This window comes from Monocercomonoides exilis, assembly GCF_001643675.1.
Source record: "Monocercomonoides exilis strain PA203 chromosome Unknown scaffold36-1065637, whole genome shotgun sequence".
Taxonomy (NCBI): Eukaryota; Preaxostyla; order Oxymonadida; family Polymastigidae; genus Monocercomonoides; species Monocercomonoides exilis.
In genome coordinates this window covers 529,333-546,301 of record NW_027150581.1, presented here as the reverse complement: position 1 = coordinate 546,301, position 16,969 = coordinate 529,333, and the positions used below count along the sequence as shown (strand labels likewise).

Below are 16,969 nucleotides of genomic sequence, written 5' to 3'. Positions count from 1 at the left end.
ACAAGTATTCGAAAGAATTGGGCATTATTAAATAACTGAAAATTTGTTAATAGAAAAAATTGAATGAATGTGCAAGAACATATAAAAAAAGCAATATACGAAGGGTTAAATCCAAAACTTTGCTTTGATTTATCAATACCAAGATGCAAATCACTTTTTATTTCTGCTCCTCATGGATCAAACATATTCGAACTTATCCAAAAAGAAAGTGAATTATCATCTTTTTACCTAAAGAAAATTGCATTTTCATCTTTTTTGGTTGATAATGAATCATTATTTAGTCAAATTTATGGAGAAGCAAAACGTCATAGTCCTTCTGTGAGTTTGCACTTATTATATATTTTTTTTAAATTATCTTTGCTGTTTTTAGTTTTCTTTGAAAATTTAGAACTCTTTCCTCCTTCCTTGCTCAGTCAAATTTCTATTTTTCCAGATTGTCTTGCAGAGCATGAATCTATCATCATTGTTTGTAAGTCACGTATTTGCAACAACACAATTTTTATTTTCATTCATAGATATGTTCAGGAACAGATATAACACTTGATGGAATTGATTTTTCAAAGAAATTTGATGTTTGTTAGAAATATTTATTTTTATCTTTTTCAACATTTATTTTCTTCAGATGATTTTTGAAATTCCATTCATTTCTTTTATCGACAGGATTTCAATGTTTCAAAAATTGTGGAAAGAAACAACGCAAACATCACTTCATTACCCAATTGCTCTTGAGGAGTATATCACAATGTGCCATACAATTTCTCATGTGTCATCTCTCATTTTTTCCATTCTTCGTTCTCCTCATTTATCAATAAAACATGAAGAAGATAATGATGCAGAGCCTGCTGTTGCTATTCTTTCGTCACTTGAAGGTGTAGAGTTACAAAGGCAGCATCTTACAACAAATCTTCTATCAGATGAATCTGTAGCATCTTCATTGCAGATAAAGAAGTTTGAAGAAAAAACAACTAAGCGTAGTGAAAATGAAGAAAATTATTCTTTCGCCGCTAACCATTCTTGCTGCAGCTTGCCAACTTTAAATAAACCATTAAAAAAGCTTCATCGCCTTCTTGCTCCTTCTATTTCTCCAACTTTACGATCCGAGCTGATATCACTGAACATTTCTCCGGCCGTTGGAGCATTAATAGTTGGGCCGCGGGGTTCGGGGAAATCAACTCTTGCGAAGGAATTTGCTGCTTTGCTAAGGATTCGTTGCTTTAAGGTGTCAATTGCTGAACTAATTCAGTCAACACTTGGCGATACAGAAAAGGGAATAAGACAGATATTTGCAACTGCCAGGTATGAAAACAATGTTAATGAAAAGAAGGTTAATTTAAAGCAAAATGTAATTTTTTATGGTTTTTTCCCTAAATTGATGTTTATCGAAATTGTGATTGCTCATATTTGACAATTTGCTTGAACACAATATTTCTATGAAAATTCTGTTATTTTTTCAGACAACAAAGCCCTTGCATTGTTCTTCTAGACGATATTAACACACTTGCTCCAACCAAAGCATTCGAAGAAATTGAAGAAGATGACGATTCGAGTGAAGAAAGCAGCGAAGATGGCAATGATGAGATCAGCAGCCAAAGCGACGAAAGCGACAGCAAAGAAGATGAGGAAGATGAGGAAGATGAGGAAGAAGGGCAAAGAGACAAAAAATGCAAGTTCGGCAATCGTCGTTCAAAGTCATCGAAAAAACAAAGCTTTGGAAAGGGACGAAAAAGAGAAATTATTGATGAGGACTCTCCTTTTCTCAGAAACATAGCAAATCAGCTGTGCTCAGAACTTGACAATATGAAGAGCACTGACGATAATTTTGTAATTGTTGCAACCGCACCTTCTTTTCTTTCTGTTCCTGAAATTCTAACAAGAAGTGGTTTGAATCTTTTGTTTTTTTACAATTTTGAAGCTGTTATTTTTTTTCATTTATTCCATTTTTATTTTCCAAAAATTTTGTCTTCAATTTATGAAATATTCACATTCAATTTAAACTATTCAAAGGGAGGTTGGACACAATCATCAAAATAAAATTGCCTGATTTCGAAGAACGATCCTCATTACTCCATCATCACATAAACAAGCTAATGCTACGCTCAGCCATATCCGAAAGAGCATTCCAGGATATTGTGTCACAAACCGAAGCTTGTTCTCCCGCGGACATTTCATCTTTTATAGACTCTGTTTCTCTTCTTGCTGCTTCACAGAGGAAAATGGTTTGATAAAACTTAATAATTATGTTAGTTCAACTAATAATAATATTTATTGTGAATATTTCAGGAGGTTGACGATGAATGTGTGTATGAGGCTTTGAAGATATTTCACGAAAGGATAAGCTGAAGATAACATTAAATAATCATTTTCTTGTTAGTTTGTTTGCTTTATGATTCATCGAAAGCATCTCTTCTCATCTTTGTACAAAACAAAACGAAAATAAAACTCAAATATTCTTTATTTTTATGAAGAATGCTCAAATATCAATTCAAACTTAAAAACAAAAACAAGGCAAAATAAAATAATTATGAAGTGTTTTGCTTTTCTGAAACTCCTTTTCTGGGAAACAGTTTTTGTATGTATTGGTTAATTTCTCCGCTTGCTCCTCTTCCCCGAATCTCTGTTATTGTGCTCAGAAGGCTCTTTGCATTTACAAAGCAAGACGGAATGCTTTTGAGAGAATCTTCTTGTACTGGACTCATTGCATTTTGATCTCTGGCTGGTGAAGTGATGCCAGGAAGCTCGCTCAATGATTTATTGAAATACTCAGAAATGAAAAGAACCATCTTCATATGAGTATTTGGTAGAAACTCGCACAATGTTGTGAGCATCTTGAGAAGGAGGTTAATGTTCCCAATGCTTGCTCCTCCACATTCAGGGAGAAACTTCAGTGAGGCTGAAGCAGCTTGCCTCCAAGTTGCAACTTCTGAATTGCTCTGTGCATCGCTGCCAAACAATTGGCGAATTCGATTTGGTTGTGATGTGAGATTTTCTTGTTGATCGATCGAAAATTTGCGGAAGAGTGAGCTGATTGGCATTTCGCTTGGCTCTTCCATTTGAGGGCATCTGAGCGATGCAAATATTTCAGAATCAGTTAAGTTACAAGATGTTTCGCTTGATTCAAATTGAATGCCCTCAGCTGACGAATTCATCTCGCTATGACTAACCCAAAGAAATTGCGCTGCAGTTTTTCCAACAGCAGAGAAAGACAGTTTTGAAGTTTGAATTGGAGCGTGAATGAAATAGATGAGCAGTGAAATGATTGCAGGCGCCCACTCCATCCAAAGATAGGACAGAGGATTCAAAAGTCGCGATATGGAGCTGTCTGTTGTGATTTGCCGCAGTGCTTGATCGAAATATGATTTGGAAGCTTGAAGAGAAGATCGAGCAATGTTGATATTGTAACCAGGATGCTCAATCTTTTGTGAAGTGCCATTTTCTGCATCAATAGTTAAATCTGGAAACAGAGTGGACGGAACTTCCTTTTTCACCGCGCTTCCAATTGGTTGCATCATTCCATTTGTTCTTGAAGCGTTTGAAGTTGCACCAAGCTCGCTGTTCATCCCTTCGAATCCGCCAATTTGTTGTGAAAACTCATTTATATGCGATAACAATTTTGCTTCTTTTTCCTCAATATTTCCTTTTTTCAACTTGTCGCTGGAGCATAGAAGAAACATCTCTTCATCGCTATTCAATTCGCTTTCGCTCATGACACACGAAGGATAAAGCAGAATATCTTCTCCTCCAAACGGTGCAATTCCATTAGAGACTGCGGCAGATGGACAGTTTGCCTCACAGCACAGCTCAGCAAAGGATTTCACAGCGTGCAGACAATCATCGATAACTTGTGTATTCTGAACAAATAGAACAGAAGAAGCGAAAACAAACAAAGAAGGATTGGCCAATGCAATCAGAGGTTCAATTGGAAGTATTCGAGACAACAGAAAAGATGCAGTTTTCGCTGAGGAATAATAAACAGCAGCAAATTTCTGCTTCTTCAGCCGTTTGAGATTGATCGTTAGTGCCTCGCAAAGTGAATAGAATAAACAGGCTGTGGACGAAAGGACATCGCTTGCAAAAGGTGACTCAGCTGCTAATTGGCAAATGCAACTTTTCAGTGAAGCGGCATAGCACAGAAACAGCTTGTGAAGCAGAATAAATCGGAGGTGAGTTACAAACTGAACTCTGGAGACAACAGAAGAGAGCGTTTTTTGAGACAAAACAAGATTATCAAAAATGAAATTGAGAGACGATTCTGGTGGGCACATTTGAAGCGAATAATGCGCCTCAAGGTCTGAAGGATTTTTCATCCACAAATGCTGTGAGTACACAAAGATGGGCAATGCTGACTCATCCATCTTTCCAGAGAACAAAGAAGATTGCACAGTTGCAGTGCTTTGCAGCTGCGGATGAGTCGCTGAAATATGCTTTGCATTTACATATTTCTTTCTTTCTTCGATCCACATTTGTATATTTTCCTTTTTAGCAGGATTAGGAAGTGTAACGGCATCAACAGGTAACTGAGCAATTCCAACTAAATATTTAGCAATGCCGATTATTGAAGATGCAGGATAGAATGCTTCATTGTTTTCAAAGTGTCTAGATGAAAGAGTATCAGAAGAGTGGCTAGTATCATCCACTGAAAGCGAATTTATTGAATTGCTGGCGATGCTTTGATTTGAAGTTGTCATTTGTGGTTGTGATGGGAAAATGGTGCTTGCTCCTGAAGAAGCAATTTGATTTGACTGATTTTGCAAGTTGTTCTTGTTTGATTGCAATGAAGAAAGGAAATCGTTGGACGAAGGAGGGAAGATAGCGTTTTGAAGGAGCTGTGTAAAATTGAAATGAAATGTTGACTCAACAATTGGATGAAACAGAATAATTGTGCTCAGATTAGCTTTCTTAAAGAGACAAAGCAAAGCCCTTGCAAATGATCGGATGACAGGCTCTAAAAACGTGCAGTGAATATTCTTAGATCCCTTCATCAGAGAAGCAAAATTGGAAATAATCTGAAAGAGCTGGACTGCCCTGTGAACAAACACAAATACAAGTTGGTGAAATACTTCTGCTTTAAGCTCTATCCGATTATTCAAAGCTCTTTTTTCCTCTTCGTTCAACAGCGAGGGATTTGGCGCAAGTTCAGGGCACACAGCTTTTTTCTTATTTGATTCATTAACCTGCCATTGAATAAGAATGTTAATTGTGCTATTTAGAGTTGAGCCCGTTTGGCAAATCGCTTCAAACAGAGTGAAAAGCAGCTGGAAGGCAAACGAAGCCATCTTTGCCTGCTCCAGGAAATGAGGAACAGAACAAATGTCTGTATTCTGCCTGCACTGAGGCATCTGACATATTATTGCATCAACCAACGAAAGAACAACCCAATAGATTGAAGTCGGTGGTGGGAAAAACGGATAAAATGTAGAGCGAGCTGCAAAATCCAAAGATGATGCAGAAACAAGCTGTTTTTCTTGGCATTCCTGCAGATACTGCTGAACAGACTGGAGAAAACTTGATAATTGCTCGCTTCCCGAAGGCAATGCTGATATGAAAGAATGATAGAAAGAAGCAAATGTGAAAAATGGCATATATTCTGAGGAGTCAAAATGGATAGTAGAAGCTAAGTTGCTTCCTGCTGAGCAACTGTCGTTCTCAGTGTAATTTGCTCTGTATGAATTATGATACCCTCTCTGCTTTATCTGTTCTTCGCTTGCAATCGCCAACAAGCGCGAAGAAGAAGAAGAAGATGCGTCTTGTTTACCTCTTAATTCTTCTCGTTGCTTTAATTTTTTCTGATAAATTTGATCTTTTTTGCCTTTTTCCGTTATTAACTTGTAAATATTTAGAAGGACGGTACAAATGGAAGGTAAAGTATTTTGCTGCGTAGGCAAATCCAAAGTGGGGAAAATGGCAACCAAAGAAATCAGAAAAGATCCCAAAACATGAAGAATTTCCGAAGAGACAGAAGGCGAAATAAGTTTTTCTGACATTAGAGTTGAAGAAATTTGATTCATTGAATTTAAATTCTGAGATTGTACATGATCTTCCTCGTTCAAATATGTATGAATTGTTATGTGCTGAATAATCTCGTTTATTGCTCGTTGAGCATAAGCTAATAAATGCTTTCTGTTGAGCGCATTTGGAAAAAGGCCAGAATAAGGCAAGAGCACCGCATCAAGTTTGTGCCTGAAAAGAATCATACGCGAATAATGCGGGATTTTATATATCTCCAAAGATGTCGGAGAGGAGCACAGTAACATCTGTAGGCTATTCGACGATGAACTTAAGTTTTGCAGATTAGCATTGAACAAATGTGTTGATGGAAAGATAGCTTTGACAGGCAAAAGGTCAATCCAAATTGGATTTAGCATCTGATTTCGTGAGGATGTTAGAACTTTTTTCTTCTCGAAGCTATGCAAATGAGTGTCAAATTCTTCTGTATTCGATTGGGCTTCCATATTGCCAAGATTTCCATCAGTATTTCCGTTTTCCTCTTTCAACCTTTCTTCTTCATTCGAAAAGTCATCATTGTCATCCAGAATTGACTCTGTGAAATCATTCAAGAAATTTTGGAATCTCTCACTTTCGCTCCCAGAAAAGGAACGACTTTCCGTAAAACAGTCAAAATATTCATTCTCATCTGAAAGAAGGATTCTTAAACGCGGATCGCATTGAAGCGCAATCTCATCAGATTGTAGTTCTTTTAATTCAACTTCATCACCATCTTCTCCCTTGCCACTTGTGGCTGCCGCGTTGCTTCCACCTTCGCTTTTGCTTTCTCCAAGCTCAGTTTGAATAAATTGCCTATCTTTATCTGTTTTGGAACCTGAAATATCAGAAAATATATCAGTTTTCTCCGACATTTGAGATTCTACTGCTTCGGCTTCTTTATCGGAATGATACACGAAATCTGAACCTACGGTCTTCCCATTCATCTCCTCAACATCATGATAGAACGAAAAAGTATGCGGAGAGCTCCCAACATTCATTCGAAGTGCATTTCTGAAGCTTGCTCTGCTGAACTCTTGTCGCTTTGCATCATTTAACTGCACATTTAAATTATTGCAGGTGCGACTGGCTTTAGATGACATGAACAACCATTCAACCATTTGCTCCGAAATCTGTGAAGACGATAGAAGATTCGACGTCATTTGCTTTGATTTGAGCCAAGACAAGAATCTAATGAGAAGAGCATGAAACTTCGCAGAAGGAGAAGAAAAGCCAAGTGCAGCTACAACAAAAGGAAAAATGTCCGAAAGAAGCGAAAAGCAAGTTGGATGTGTCAACCATTTGCCAACTGATCCAATTAAGGTCAATGAAACATTGATAAAGAAGTGTGGAAGCAGAGTCGGGCCATCGATTTGTAAGGAAGACTGGAAAGAAGAAGCAGAAGAAGCAGATGCTGATTGGTGCTGTGCAGAATCTTGTGTAGATTTATCAGCATCCTTCAGCCATTCTGGTAACGCTATTGTGCAGACATTTATACAACGAGAAAGTAATTGCACCGAATTTGTAATTGTCTCCACAAGCAGTTTAGACTTCTCTTTAATGGTGGTGCTTTTTTTCAAGTTTTCTTTTTGTTTATTTGTCTCTGTGTCATTTGATTGTTCTCTTATAAGCGAACTGAAAGGATCCATTGATTCTTTCATGTATTGAGTGGCTTTAGATTCTTCCGTAATGCCAGAAGAATCATCTTCCATAAGCATGTTATTTGATGAAGTCCGCTTCGTTCTGTCTTGTGTGCTTTGATCATCATTTTCATTGAACTCATCATCTCTTTCTTTCTCTTTTTCGTTCTTTCCTTTGTCACTGTTCGCCTCTTCATCGAAAATCTCATCTGGATCGACAAACGGAATGTTAAATTTTGAGAATGTGTCTGGATCCCCAACATTTATGCATATTCTATGGACACACATAAATATTGCACATATGTCATCCCATTGTGGCAGCGAACAGAGAGCAAGGCCCATCAGAGAGTAGTACATGCACTGAAGTGCTTTCCTTTGAGATTTCGTCAGCACAAAAGAGGAGACAGAGACACCTTCCTGCGTTGCAGTCTGAAGAAGAACAGGCGCAAATTGCGTTCTTCCATCGGGCACTTGCTGCGGAGTTGAAGCAGCGCTTGCTAGTATTGTTGGTGCTGGAATGGCCGAACGGTTAATTGGAGCTCCAGCTTCCAAGTTCATTCTTGTAAGTTGTTGTGCTATTGCCAGTAGCTTCTGTGAAAGTTCTCTTGAAGTGCTTTCTTTGCACTGCTGAAGAGCAGCAACCAAATTCTTTCCACTTGACAGCAGAAGATTCCTGAAAATGGCAATAACATCAATTCCTAGCAATAGATGAGGTGTGGATATAAGGCTCAACAGAGAGGAAAGTAATGCTGTGTCAAGCAGCTTCACAGAAGGCTGTGATGCGCGAAATGGATTTGACTCAGAGACAAGTGCTTCGTTTGGAAACGAAGGAAATGGATCCTTCTGAAATGAAATAGATGATAGGTTGTTGAAATGTGAAGAAAACGTTGGCGATGTGCTGCGGATTGGAACAAGCAATGCTTCAGAAGAAAGCCATACAGACATCACACGCCGGAGCTGCTGCTCAGTGTTTGTTGATCCTTCGCCTCTCAGCTGGTGGAGCAGCAGAGTGATCTGATTAAAAGCAAAAGGAAGCAGAGATACGAAAAACGGAATGAGCGAGTGCTTCCAAAGCAGATTAAGAATAACAGATGGCAAGTTTCTTTGAATTGATTTGTGCTTTCTCAAAGCATCTACTCTCTGTAGCATTTCAGATGTGGAAGTTTTCTTGATAGAAGGGAGAAATGGGAAGGAAGGACTGAAATACGAGTTCTTTTTCGCAAGAATCTTTCTCAGCGATTCATTTCCTCTATTCAAAGAAGAAGATTTCCATCCGGATCGTGTGTTCGAATTGTCGCTTTCCGAAGAACTGTCCTGGCTTTGATCATCAGACATTCCAATGTCTTTGTCCTCGGAATCTTCTTCAGACAACGAATTCATGTCATCATCGTCCTTTATTGAAGAGAAAGAAGTTTGTCCAATGTCTGATTCATTTATTAGGGATTGATCTTGTTTCGCTAAAATGCTCTCGACGAAGCTGCTTCGCTTTGAAAGAGACTCCACCCATTCACTGCACCCGTCGTCATAAGTGATGTTGAAGTCAAGTGATTCAATGCAGCTCTTTATATTTTTGAAGCTCTCCAGCGGAAGCAGAGGAGCAGAGATGATCTTGGCCAAAAATGACAGCCACGACGAAATGAGAGGAGAAAGGGCCAAAGATGGCGCTAAATATTCTTTGATAGACAAAATACTTTGCACAGATGACGCAGTCATCGAAGAGGAAGAAGACGAAAAAGTGGACGAGCAATAAACAGAGCGAAGATCATAACTCTGAAACGAAATCGGCTCGAAAGTTGGCAGAGGCAAAATATTTGGCTTTGTAGGCTTTGGAGGAAGCAAACGAAGCACTTCATTCTTTTGCTCTTCAGTCAGCGGAACATACTCTTCGAAGCCATCCAGAAAGAACTTTGGAGTCTTTGTCAGGAAAGAAGAAGAAATACCTGCATCTTGTTCATCCATTGAATCCAAATCGTCAATTGAATCCATCGACATCCTTGTTCTGCGCATCTGAGGCATTTGAAGCTGTGACGCTGGAAAATATTGCTTTGACGCTGTATTTTGAGCGTATTTGCACTTCTGGAAAAACACTTGCTTCACATTCGGTGACAGCGTGTTTGATGCTTTCACAGCTTCACAAAGAACGGATAGCATCGTATCATACTTGTCCCTTTCGCCTCTCTCTTCAAGCTGCTTTGAAAACTGTTTCGCTTCTTCATCCTTCTTGAACAGATTTGAAAGTGTCTTTCTCCAGAGTGCATCAACATCCTCGTCAGACTTAGCGTTCATGCGAAAGATTGTAAAGTCTGACGATCCCATCCGAGATAGGTTTTGAGAATAATGTCTTGAAAACATTGCGTTTGGAGAGGAGTAATGCTCTGCGAAATTCTGTGCAAGCAATTGAAGAAGCATCACAAGGATCTCTTTTTGATTAAAACAGCCTCTAAAATCAAACTTCATATTGTCAACATTCTGCAGCGGCATGACATTTCGATGTGCAATCTGGCTTTCGAGCTCAGACTTCGTCTTGTTCCACTTTTTCATTGCTTTGTTGTATTTGTTGTTCCTCTTTTCCTTTTCTGCTTCCCAAGCCTTAAATCTCTGGCTGAACAGAATCTCATGTTTCTCTCCTTCACACACAATCGGCATTGAAAAAGGAAAGATATTGCTGTGCTTCTCAAATACAGTCTTAACCAAGTCTGTCAGAATGTTCAGTGAATCCTTTACATCTCCAGCTGTGGGAAATATGCATGAATCGAGTGAATTGCGGGATTGCTGAGCATCCGAGTTATCGAAAAACGAGTTGCTTGCACTCCACACCTTCCACTGCCTGTGCTCTTCCCAGCAGAATGCAAATGCATCCCTTATGACTGGCAGCAAGTCATTGAACAGTGAAAGAAACTTCGTTCTGGCTTCGACCCGAGACAAAGCAAAAGCAGAAGAAGGAGGAGATGAAAAAGAAGGCTGTGAACTTGAAGAAGAAGAAGAAGAAGAAGCACTTGCCGGTTGTGGAACAAACAATCTTGGATCACCTTTTGTACAAATTTGATGTGAGACAAAAGCTTTCAGTGCTTTGCATATTCCACGAAGGCTGCGGTGATATATATCAGAATAGAGCGTAGGCTGATTAATGGAGTTGATCTTATCTAAAGTTGGTGGCGGAGGGATAGCCGATGGAGAAAGCATGCTGAAGAGAAGCTGGCTGAATGGAAGCGCAAACAAAGGCTCCACGTTGAGCAGACACATCATCCACATAGACGTAAATGATAGAGACTGCTGGAGAATCAGCACCGAAGGAAGATAAGCTCGCTCTTTCGCAGACAGCTGCTCCAGCTGTTCTTTGTTGTTGGTAAGGTTGTAGTTGATAAGACAGCGTGCGATCAGAAGAGAAAGATAACAGCTAGGCGCAAGATCGTCGATGTGGGATTTTCCCTGTTCTACAAAGTGAAGTATCTCAATCACTTTGTCTGATTGACTTTGTATCTTCTTTGATGTTCGGCTTGATGGAAACGATGAAGGCGTTGAGATGGCTGAAATTTCTAATCCAGGAGCAGCGTCAACAGAGTCATTAGTCTCCATTTTCATGCCACTTGTAAATTCAGCATTTTGAAAAGGAGAGCTTGTACTTAGTTGATAAGATTTATTATCTATTTCTGTTATTGTTCCTTCTTCTTTGTCAACCTCAATTTTTTGATCATCTACATCTTCGCTGAGATCAACTCTCCCATCTTCTTCATTGTTGTACTCTTTTGACTCGGATAAGCTGATTGCTGAGTTGGCGCGCTTCAAGTCTTTCGGTTGCTTGTCTTTTGCTGTGTAGTTTTTCCGTGTTGTTTCTTTTGTTTGTAGGGAGGACATCATTCTGTTCATCAGCATGACGACAACTTGAACATGCATAACATCTTTCAGCCCATCCAAAGGTGAAACAAGGAAATTCATAAAAAAGACAAGAGATGTCATTCGATGCTCAGGTGAACAGAATGGCATTGGAGAAGTTGGATCAAACATCATTTTCTGAATGCTTTTTTTCCCAACTGATTGAAGCTCTGAAAAGATTCCACTTATTTCCTGCCGGAAAAATAGATCGTCTTGTTGGAATCTATGCTTGGCAAATTGTTCGAACGATCGTTTAATTGCATCATTTGATGATAATAACTGAAGAGAAAACGTTGACATCGTTGTATTTGCCAAAAGAGTCGATGAAAAATCAGGAAGATCACAACCTAATGAATTTGCATGGCATAATAACAAAAATTCCGCAAAATATACTAATAAGGAATGAAGAGTTGGGTTGTTCAGTTCAATTAGAACAAAAATCAAAATGTCGATGAGACAATTCAATAATTCCGCAAATCCTTTCAATCCAAATGAAGGAATGATGAAAAGCAGTTGCATTAACCGAGTAAATATTGTTGTTTTGGCATCTGAATTAAATGTATTCCTTTGAAAAATGGAAAAAGTTAAAAAAATATCTTGAATTGACAATTCAAACCAATTCTGTTCAATTAAATTTGAAAGCATTTTGCAAATTACAAATCTTGGAGCTTCTTCAATAGCATACTAACACAAAACAAATAATATGAATGAAAGAATATATTTTTCACAAACTTTTGAATTTGAAAGGATTTCGAAGCAAATTGGAATTGATTGCGAATCACTCTGAAACTGTTTTAAAAAATCTTGATCTTGCTTTGGAAGGAGTGATTGAATTGAATATGATGATGCAAGTCGTAGTACATGCGGAATTACTTCTTCCATGCTTTCTTCAACTTATTAACAAAAAATATTGTTAAATACGCTTGTGACAATGTGTATAAAGCATTAAAATATTAATACCAATTCTAACTCTTTAATTTGAATTGCAGATGCCTTTTTATCAAGAGTTTTTTAATATTTTGTTTGAAATAATATATGATGGGTTTCATAAATGCTTGTTTATTTTGTTCATAAAAAAGATTTACTTGAATTTCATAAAATTTGCAATATTCCTAATTATTAAGAAGTGAGTGAGTTAGGTGAACTGATAAAGGAGCAAAAAGAATGATAAAGAAAAAGTTTTCTTTTTCTATTTTTTATCAGGCTCAGGAATTGCTAGTGGACCTTTCATTTCAGCAATAAACTTCTTAAGATCTTTTGTAAGTTCGTCTCGTTCATATTCTTTGATATAATCAATTGACGTTCGATCAAACTATTTGTTAAAAAAATATAATTGTTTTTATTATGAAAATTTTTAGTATTGAATAAATATCCTATTAGAGAACAAAATAAACAAATAATCATTCCAAACCTTCGTAGACAGAATAGTCTTCGTGTCAAACTGCTTGCCGTAAATAGGCACAGGATGTGCTCCTCTTGCGATTCTGATAGCCACTTCAGCGCCAGCTTCAGCCACCTGCAGTGGCTGCTTGTCTCTTTCCATCGAAGCCAAAATGCCGAATTCAATCATCTTTGCGTGGTCCTTCTCCTTCACAATTCCCACAAGAGGCGCATTCAGCCTAAGCTTCCCAGTCACCACACGCACACCGATGATGACAGGGTCGCTTTCGTGGATGCACTGCAGCACTTGCAGCTTCGCCGGGTACACAATCTTCTTCTTCAGATCCTCTCCTTCCTGCTCATGCAGCTCCTCCAGATAGTTCGTGAACTTCTCAACAAGACGATACACAGTATCGCTGGTGAAGATCGTTACTCCGTTCTCTTCTGCCTCAAGTCGGGCATCTGCATCAACACCCACGTCAAACGCGAGAATGACTGAGTACTTCGGGTCCTTCTCCACCATGATGCTCGCCCTCACAACATCCTTCTTGTGCACTGTCCCGATAGACACAGCAGCAATAGGAACAGGAGGCTTTACCCCATCAATGAACGTCACAAGCGCCTCCAATGAGCCGACTGTCGACGCCATCACATACACTCCGGTGTCGTTGCGCACAAACTGCGACAGAATCGATTCAAAGCTCTCTCGCTGCATGTCCTCCAGCACTTCGATCTCTTCGTCGTCGTACGCCACAAACAGCGGCGACCCAGCCAGCGCATTGTCCAAGTCTGGCCCGCAGATCTTCACACCAATCGAGGCGCGGATGTGCTGGTGGAGGATGTACTCGTCCTTCACACGCATCTCCTTCATTGGATGAGGCGTCAGCAGCTGCCTCACCACCGATCGGATTGGCCCTTCTGTTCCTCCAACCACAATCGTATCGCCAACACTCAATGTTCCATTGGCCAGAATCACATCCAGCGTCGTGCCAAGCCCAGGAAGCGTCTTCACTTCCATCACTGTCGCCTCAAGCTCCGGTTTCAAATGCAGCAAGTCTGACATCTCCATCTGTCCAATAGAAAGCAGATTGGCCAACAGGTCTGGCAGACCTTCGCCTGTGTGTGCAGACGTAGGGATAATCCGAACGTAGTCATCAGAAAAGTCCATATGCTCTGCGGTATCATTGTAAAGTGCTGCATTTATTCCCTGTCCAGCCAGATCATTCACCACTTTCTCCAGCCGATCGTTGAAGAAACGCTTTCCATCTTCTGTCTGCCGTTTGTATGACTCCACAAAAGATAGGTTTGTCTCACCCTTTTCAGGAGCTTTCCACGAAGTAACACGATCAATCTTGTTCAGCGCAATGACAAATGGGCAATTCTGCCTGCGGATCATCTCCAGCGATTCCAGCGTCTGTGGCTCCAGTGAGTGCATAATATCCACCACAAGAATAGCCAAGTTGCACAGTGCAGACCCACGCTGCCGAAGATTGGTGAATGACTCATGTCCCGGAGTATCGATAATCAGCAGCCCTGGCAGCTTGTCGTAGTTTGTGGGAGGAATAACGCTCGCAATTTGGTTGATTGTGGGGCGTATGTTTTCCATTGGGAAGAAGGTCGCTCCAATCTGTTGGGTAATACCACCAGCTTCACCGGCTTGAATGTTTGTCTGTCTGAGTTTGTCCAGAATTTTCGTTTTACCGACATCCACATGGCCAAGAATACACACAATAGGGGCGTGCAGAGGTGGTTCTGATTCTTCATCTTTTGCAGATTTCGAGGACTGGGATGATGATGAGGTGGCAGTTGATTGATCGGTAAGTAATTTTATGGTTTTTTCAATTCTTCTCTTCATTCGTTTTTCATGTCTCCGCATAATGGCTTCCTCTGAATCATCTTCTGTACTTTCACTTTCTTCTTCATCATCGTCACTGTCGCTGTCAGACTCTTGTTCGTTTTCATCTTCGTTCTTTTCAGCTTCCTTTTCTTTTTCTTTTTCTTTTCTTTCCATTTCCGTTTCCCAGTCTTCTCCTTCTTCTTCTTCATTATTCCCTCCTTCCTCTATTTCTTCCTTGTTGTCTGCGGTTTCCTGCATCTCAGAGCTTTCTGTTCCACCTTCAACCGCCTTTGTTTCAGTTGTCGCATTGATCTCTTCGATTTCGTCTTTAATAAGATCTTCCCACGAATCATCTGCTTCATTGGAATCTTTTTCATTAGTCGCATCTTGCTGAGATTTTTTTTGCTTGTTTATCTTGTCTTTTTTGTCCTGAGGTTTTGTTGTTGAAAATGCAGCAATTTCAACTAAAATCATGAAATTCAATTTGATCGCACTGACAGAATTAAAAAGTCAAAAATCTTCATACCGTTTCCCGCTGCCAACAATGCACGTGCAGCAGCTTTCCTGGCTCTTTCCTCTTTCTCCTGTTTATTAATTTTCTCTTGTTTCTTGCTTAATAGCTATATTCATAAACAAATAGCAAAAATTCAGAATTTAGCTTATAAAAATTGAATTTGTAATGATAATATTTAAACTTTTTTGATGGCCTTTTGCTCGTCTTCAAGAATTTTCCTTTTTTTCTCCGCTTCAGCTCGTTTTTTCTCTTCTTCTTCTCTTTTCCTCTTCTCTGCAAGCTCCCTTTTTTGTATTTTCTCTTGCTTATCCTTTGCTTGATTCAATTTCTTGATTTGAGCGAGCGGAATTGCTGGTTTTTTTCGATTCATCTTAAAAATGACTACATTATGGTTTCTGTAATCTTTTCTTGGACTTAATATATGGCCACAAAAAATAATTGTTTAATAAAATTATTTTTGATGCTTCTGAATAAAACACAATTCAAATCAGATAAATTATACTCATGATCAAATATTGTTTCGGTTTTTTTAATGTTTGATTTTGCCAATTTAAATGTAATTCTTTTCTCGTGATTTAAAAAAAAATTTTTTTTCTGCCTTTGCTATTTGATGAATTGGAGAATTAAACAGTCAAAAATTTTGATATTTGATTTAGGAAATGATAATCGTTCGTTTCTGAATTTTTTCCGAAGTAGTTATTTTAGTTTTGAAAGGATGTAACTCATTTTATTAAATGCTTTGTGAAAAATTAATTTATATGTTCAACAGCTTTTATTTATAGATTTTTTTTCAGTGTTTTATCTTTTTATTTTTTTTTCAAAGTCAATACAGGAAAAAAATACCACATTATCGGATTAACATATTCAAAGTGTGCTAAATTCGAAAAATTTTTAAAAATGCTTATTTATGGACTTTTTTTCAAATTAAGATGAATTGAATCAATAAAAAGCATGTAACTATTGATCCATATGATTTAAATCAAAAAGAAGAAACGAAAAAAGAAGTGGAAATAGAATTTCTGACTTTGTGCAACATTTTGAATTTGGGGGTGTGCGAATGCCTTTTAACATAATCTTATGCTTTGTTATAGTCATTGAATCGAATGTTGAAAAAGAATTATTTTTCGAAGACATTTCAAAATTTACACAATTTTCCACTTTAAAATCATAAATTTGCACGTCCTTAATCTAAATCAGCTTGGAGAATGCTGAAAAATCATTTAAATATCGATGGAAGTTCGAAAAGAGCAATTATGAACGAGTTACATTTGGGAGGAGAGGAAACAACCGAGCTTAACGAGTTTAAAGAGAAAGTGAATTGGAAGAGAAAAGAAGAAGTGAAAGAGCAGTGAAAGATGAAAAGGAAAGGAGAGATTGATTTTAAGAGATGGAAAAAGTATTGGACATTTGCTTTTTTTGTTCATGCAGCATTCAGAATGAAGAACATATTGTGGTTATTGGCTGTGCTTCGGGGTTATTTCGAGCAGCGAATGGAAACAACAAAGAAATAAACAAGAAATGCTTTTTTTCTCTTTGAAGTGCAGCGAGAAACAAGGCTGTGGAAGTTGAAGACTTGTGGAAATGCGGAGACATGGAGTTGCTTCGAGGAAATGAATCAAGTGAATGTGGATAATATACAAACCAAAAATTCATTGTGATTTTTCAGAGGACTTTGTGAAAGATTGAAAAAAAAGATGAGATAAAAAAGAAGAGGAAGCAGAAAGAAAGGAAAGGGAAAAATAAGTT

The 16,969-nt window shown here is 38.5% G+C and overlaps 3 protein-coding genes across 3 annotated transcripts; 1 reads left to right on the top strand and 2 right to left on the bottom strand.

The window, feature by feature from the left end:
• Positions 1 to 63: 63 nt before the first annotated feature.
• On the top strand, positions 64 to 2,340 carry MONOS_3634 (p97B; the record flags this gene model as incomplete). The annotated part of the gene is made up of 8 exons (XM_067873646.1): positions 64 to 69; positions 235 to 322; positions 389 to 465; positions 516 to 572; positions 623 to 1,296; positions 1,455 to 1,879; positions 2,005 to 2,216; positions 2,281 to 2,340. 8 exons carry the CDS (start codon positions 64 to 66, stop codon positions 2,338 to 2,340), a joined length of 1,599 nt encoding a protein of 532 aa, XP_067723687.1.
• Positions 2,252 to 11,792, bottom strand: MONOS_3635 (uncharacterized protein; the record flags this gene model as incomplete). The annotated part of the gene is made up of 1 exon (XM_067873647.1): positions 2,252 to 11,792. The coding sequence occupies one exon, from the start codon at positions 11,790 to 11,792 to the stop codon at positions 2,520 to 2,522; it is 9,273 nt and encodes a 3,090-aa protein (XP_067723686.1). The 3' UTR covers positions 2,252 to 2,519.
• A 790-nt stretch (positions 11,793 to 12,582) lies between these two features.
• Positions 12,583 to 15,613, bottom strand: MONOS_3636 (Translation initiation factor 5B). The gene is made up of 4 exons (XM_067873648.1): positions 15,405 to 15,613; positions 15,236 to 15,329; positions 12,904 to 15,173; positions 12,583 to 12,804 (listed from the first exon to the last, which is right to left on the bottom strand). The coding sequence occupies exons 1-4, from the start codon at positions 15,591 to 15,593 to the stop codon at positions 12,682 to 12,684; spliced, it is 2,676 nt and encodes an 891-aa protein (XP_067723685.1). The 5' UTR covers positions 15,594 to 15,613; the 3' UTR covers positions 12,583 to 12,681.
• Between the last annotated feature and the right edge of the window lie 1,356 nt (positions 15,614 to 16,969).

Bases quoted from the DNA above. Each gene is read 5' to 3' on its own strand.
- MONOS_3636 (XM_067873648.1), bottom strand. From the start codon at position 15,593: ATGAATCGAAAAAAACCAGCAATTCCGCTCGCTCAAATCAAGAAATTG. The intron at 15,174-15,235 runs GTATGAAGATTT...TCATGATTTTAG, and splicing joins ATTGTTGGCAGCGGGAAACG to TTGAAATTGCTGCATTTTCA. The intron at 12,805-12,903 runs GTTTGGAATGAT...TTTAACAAATAG, and splicing joins AGACTATTCTGTCTACGAAG to TTTGATCGAACGTCAATTGA.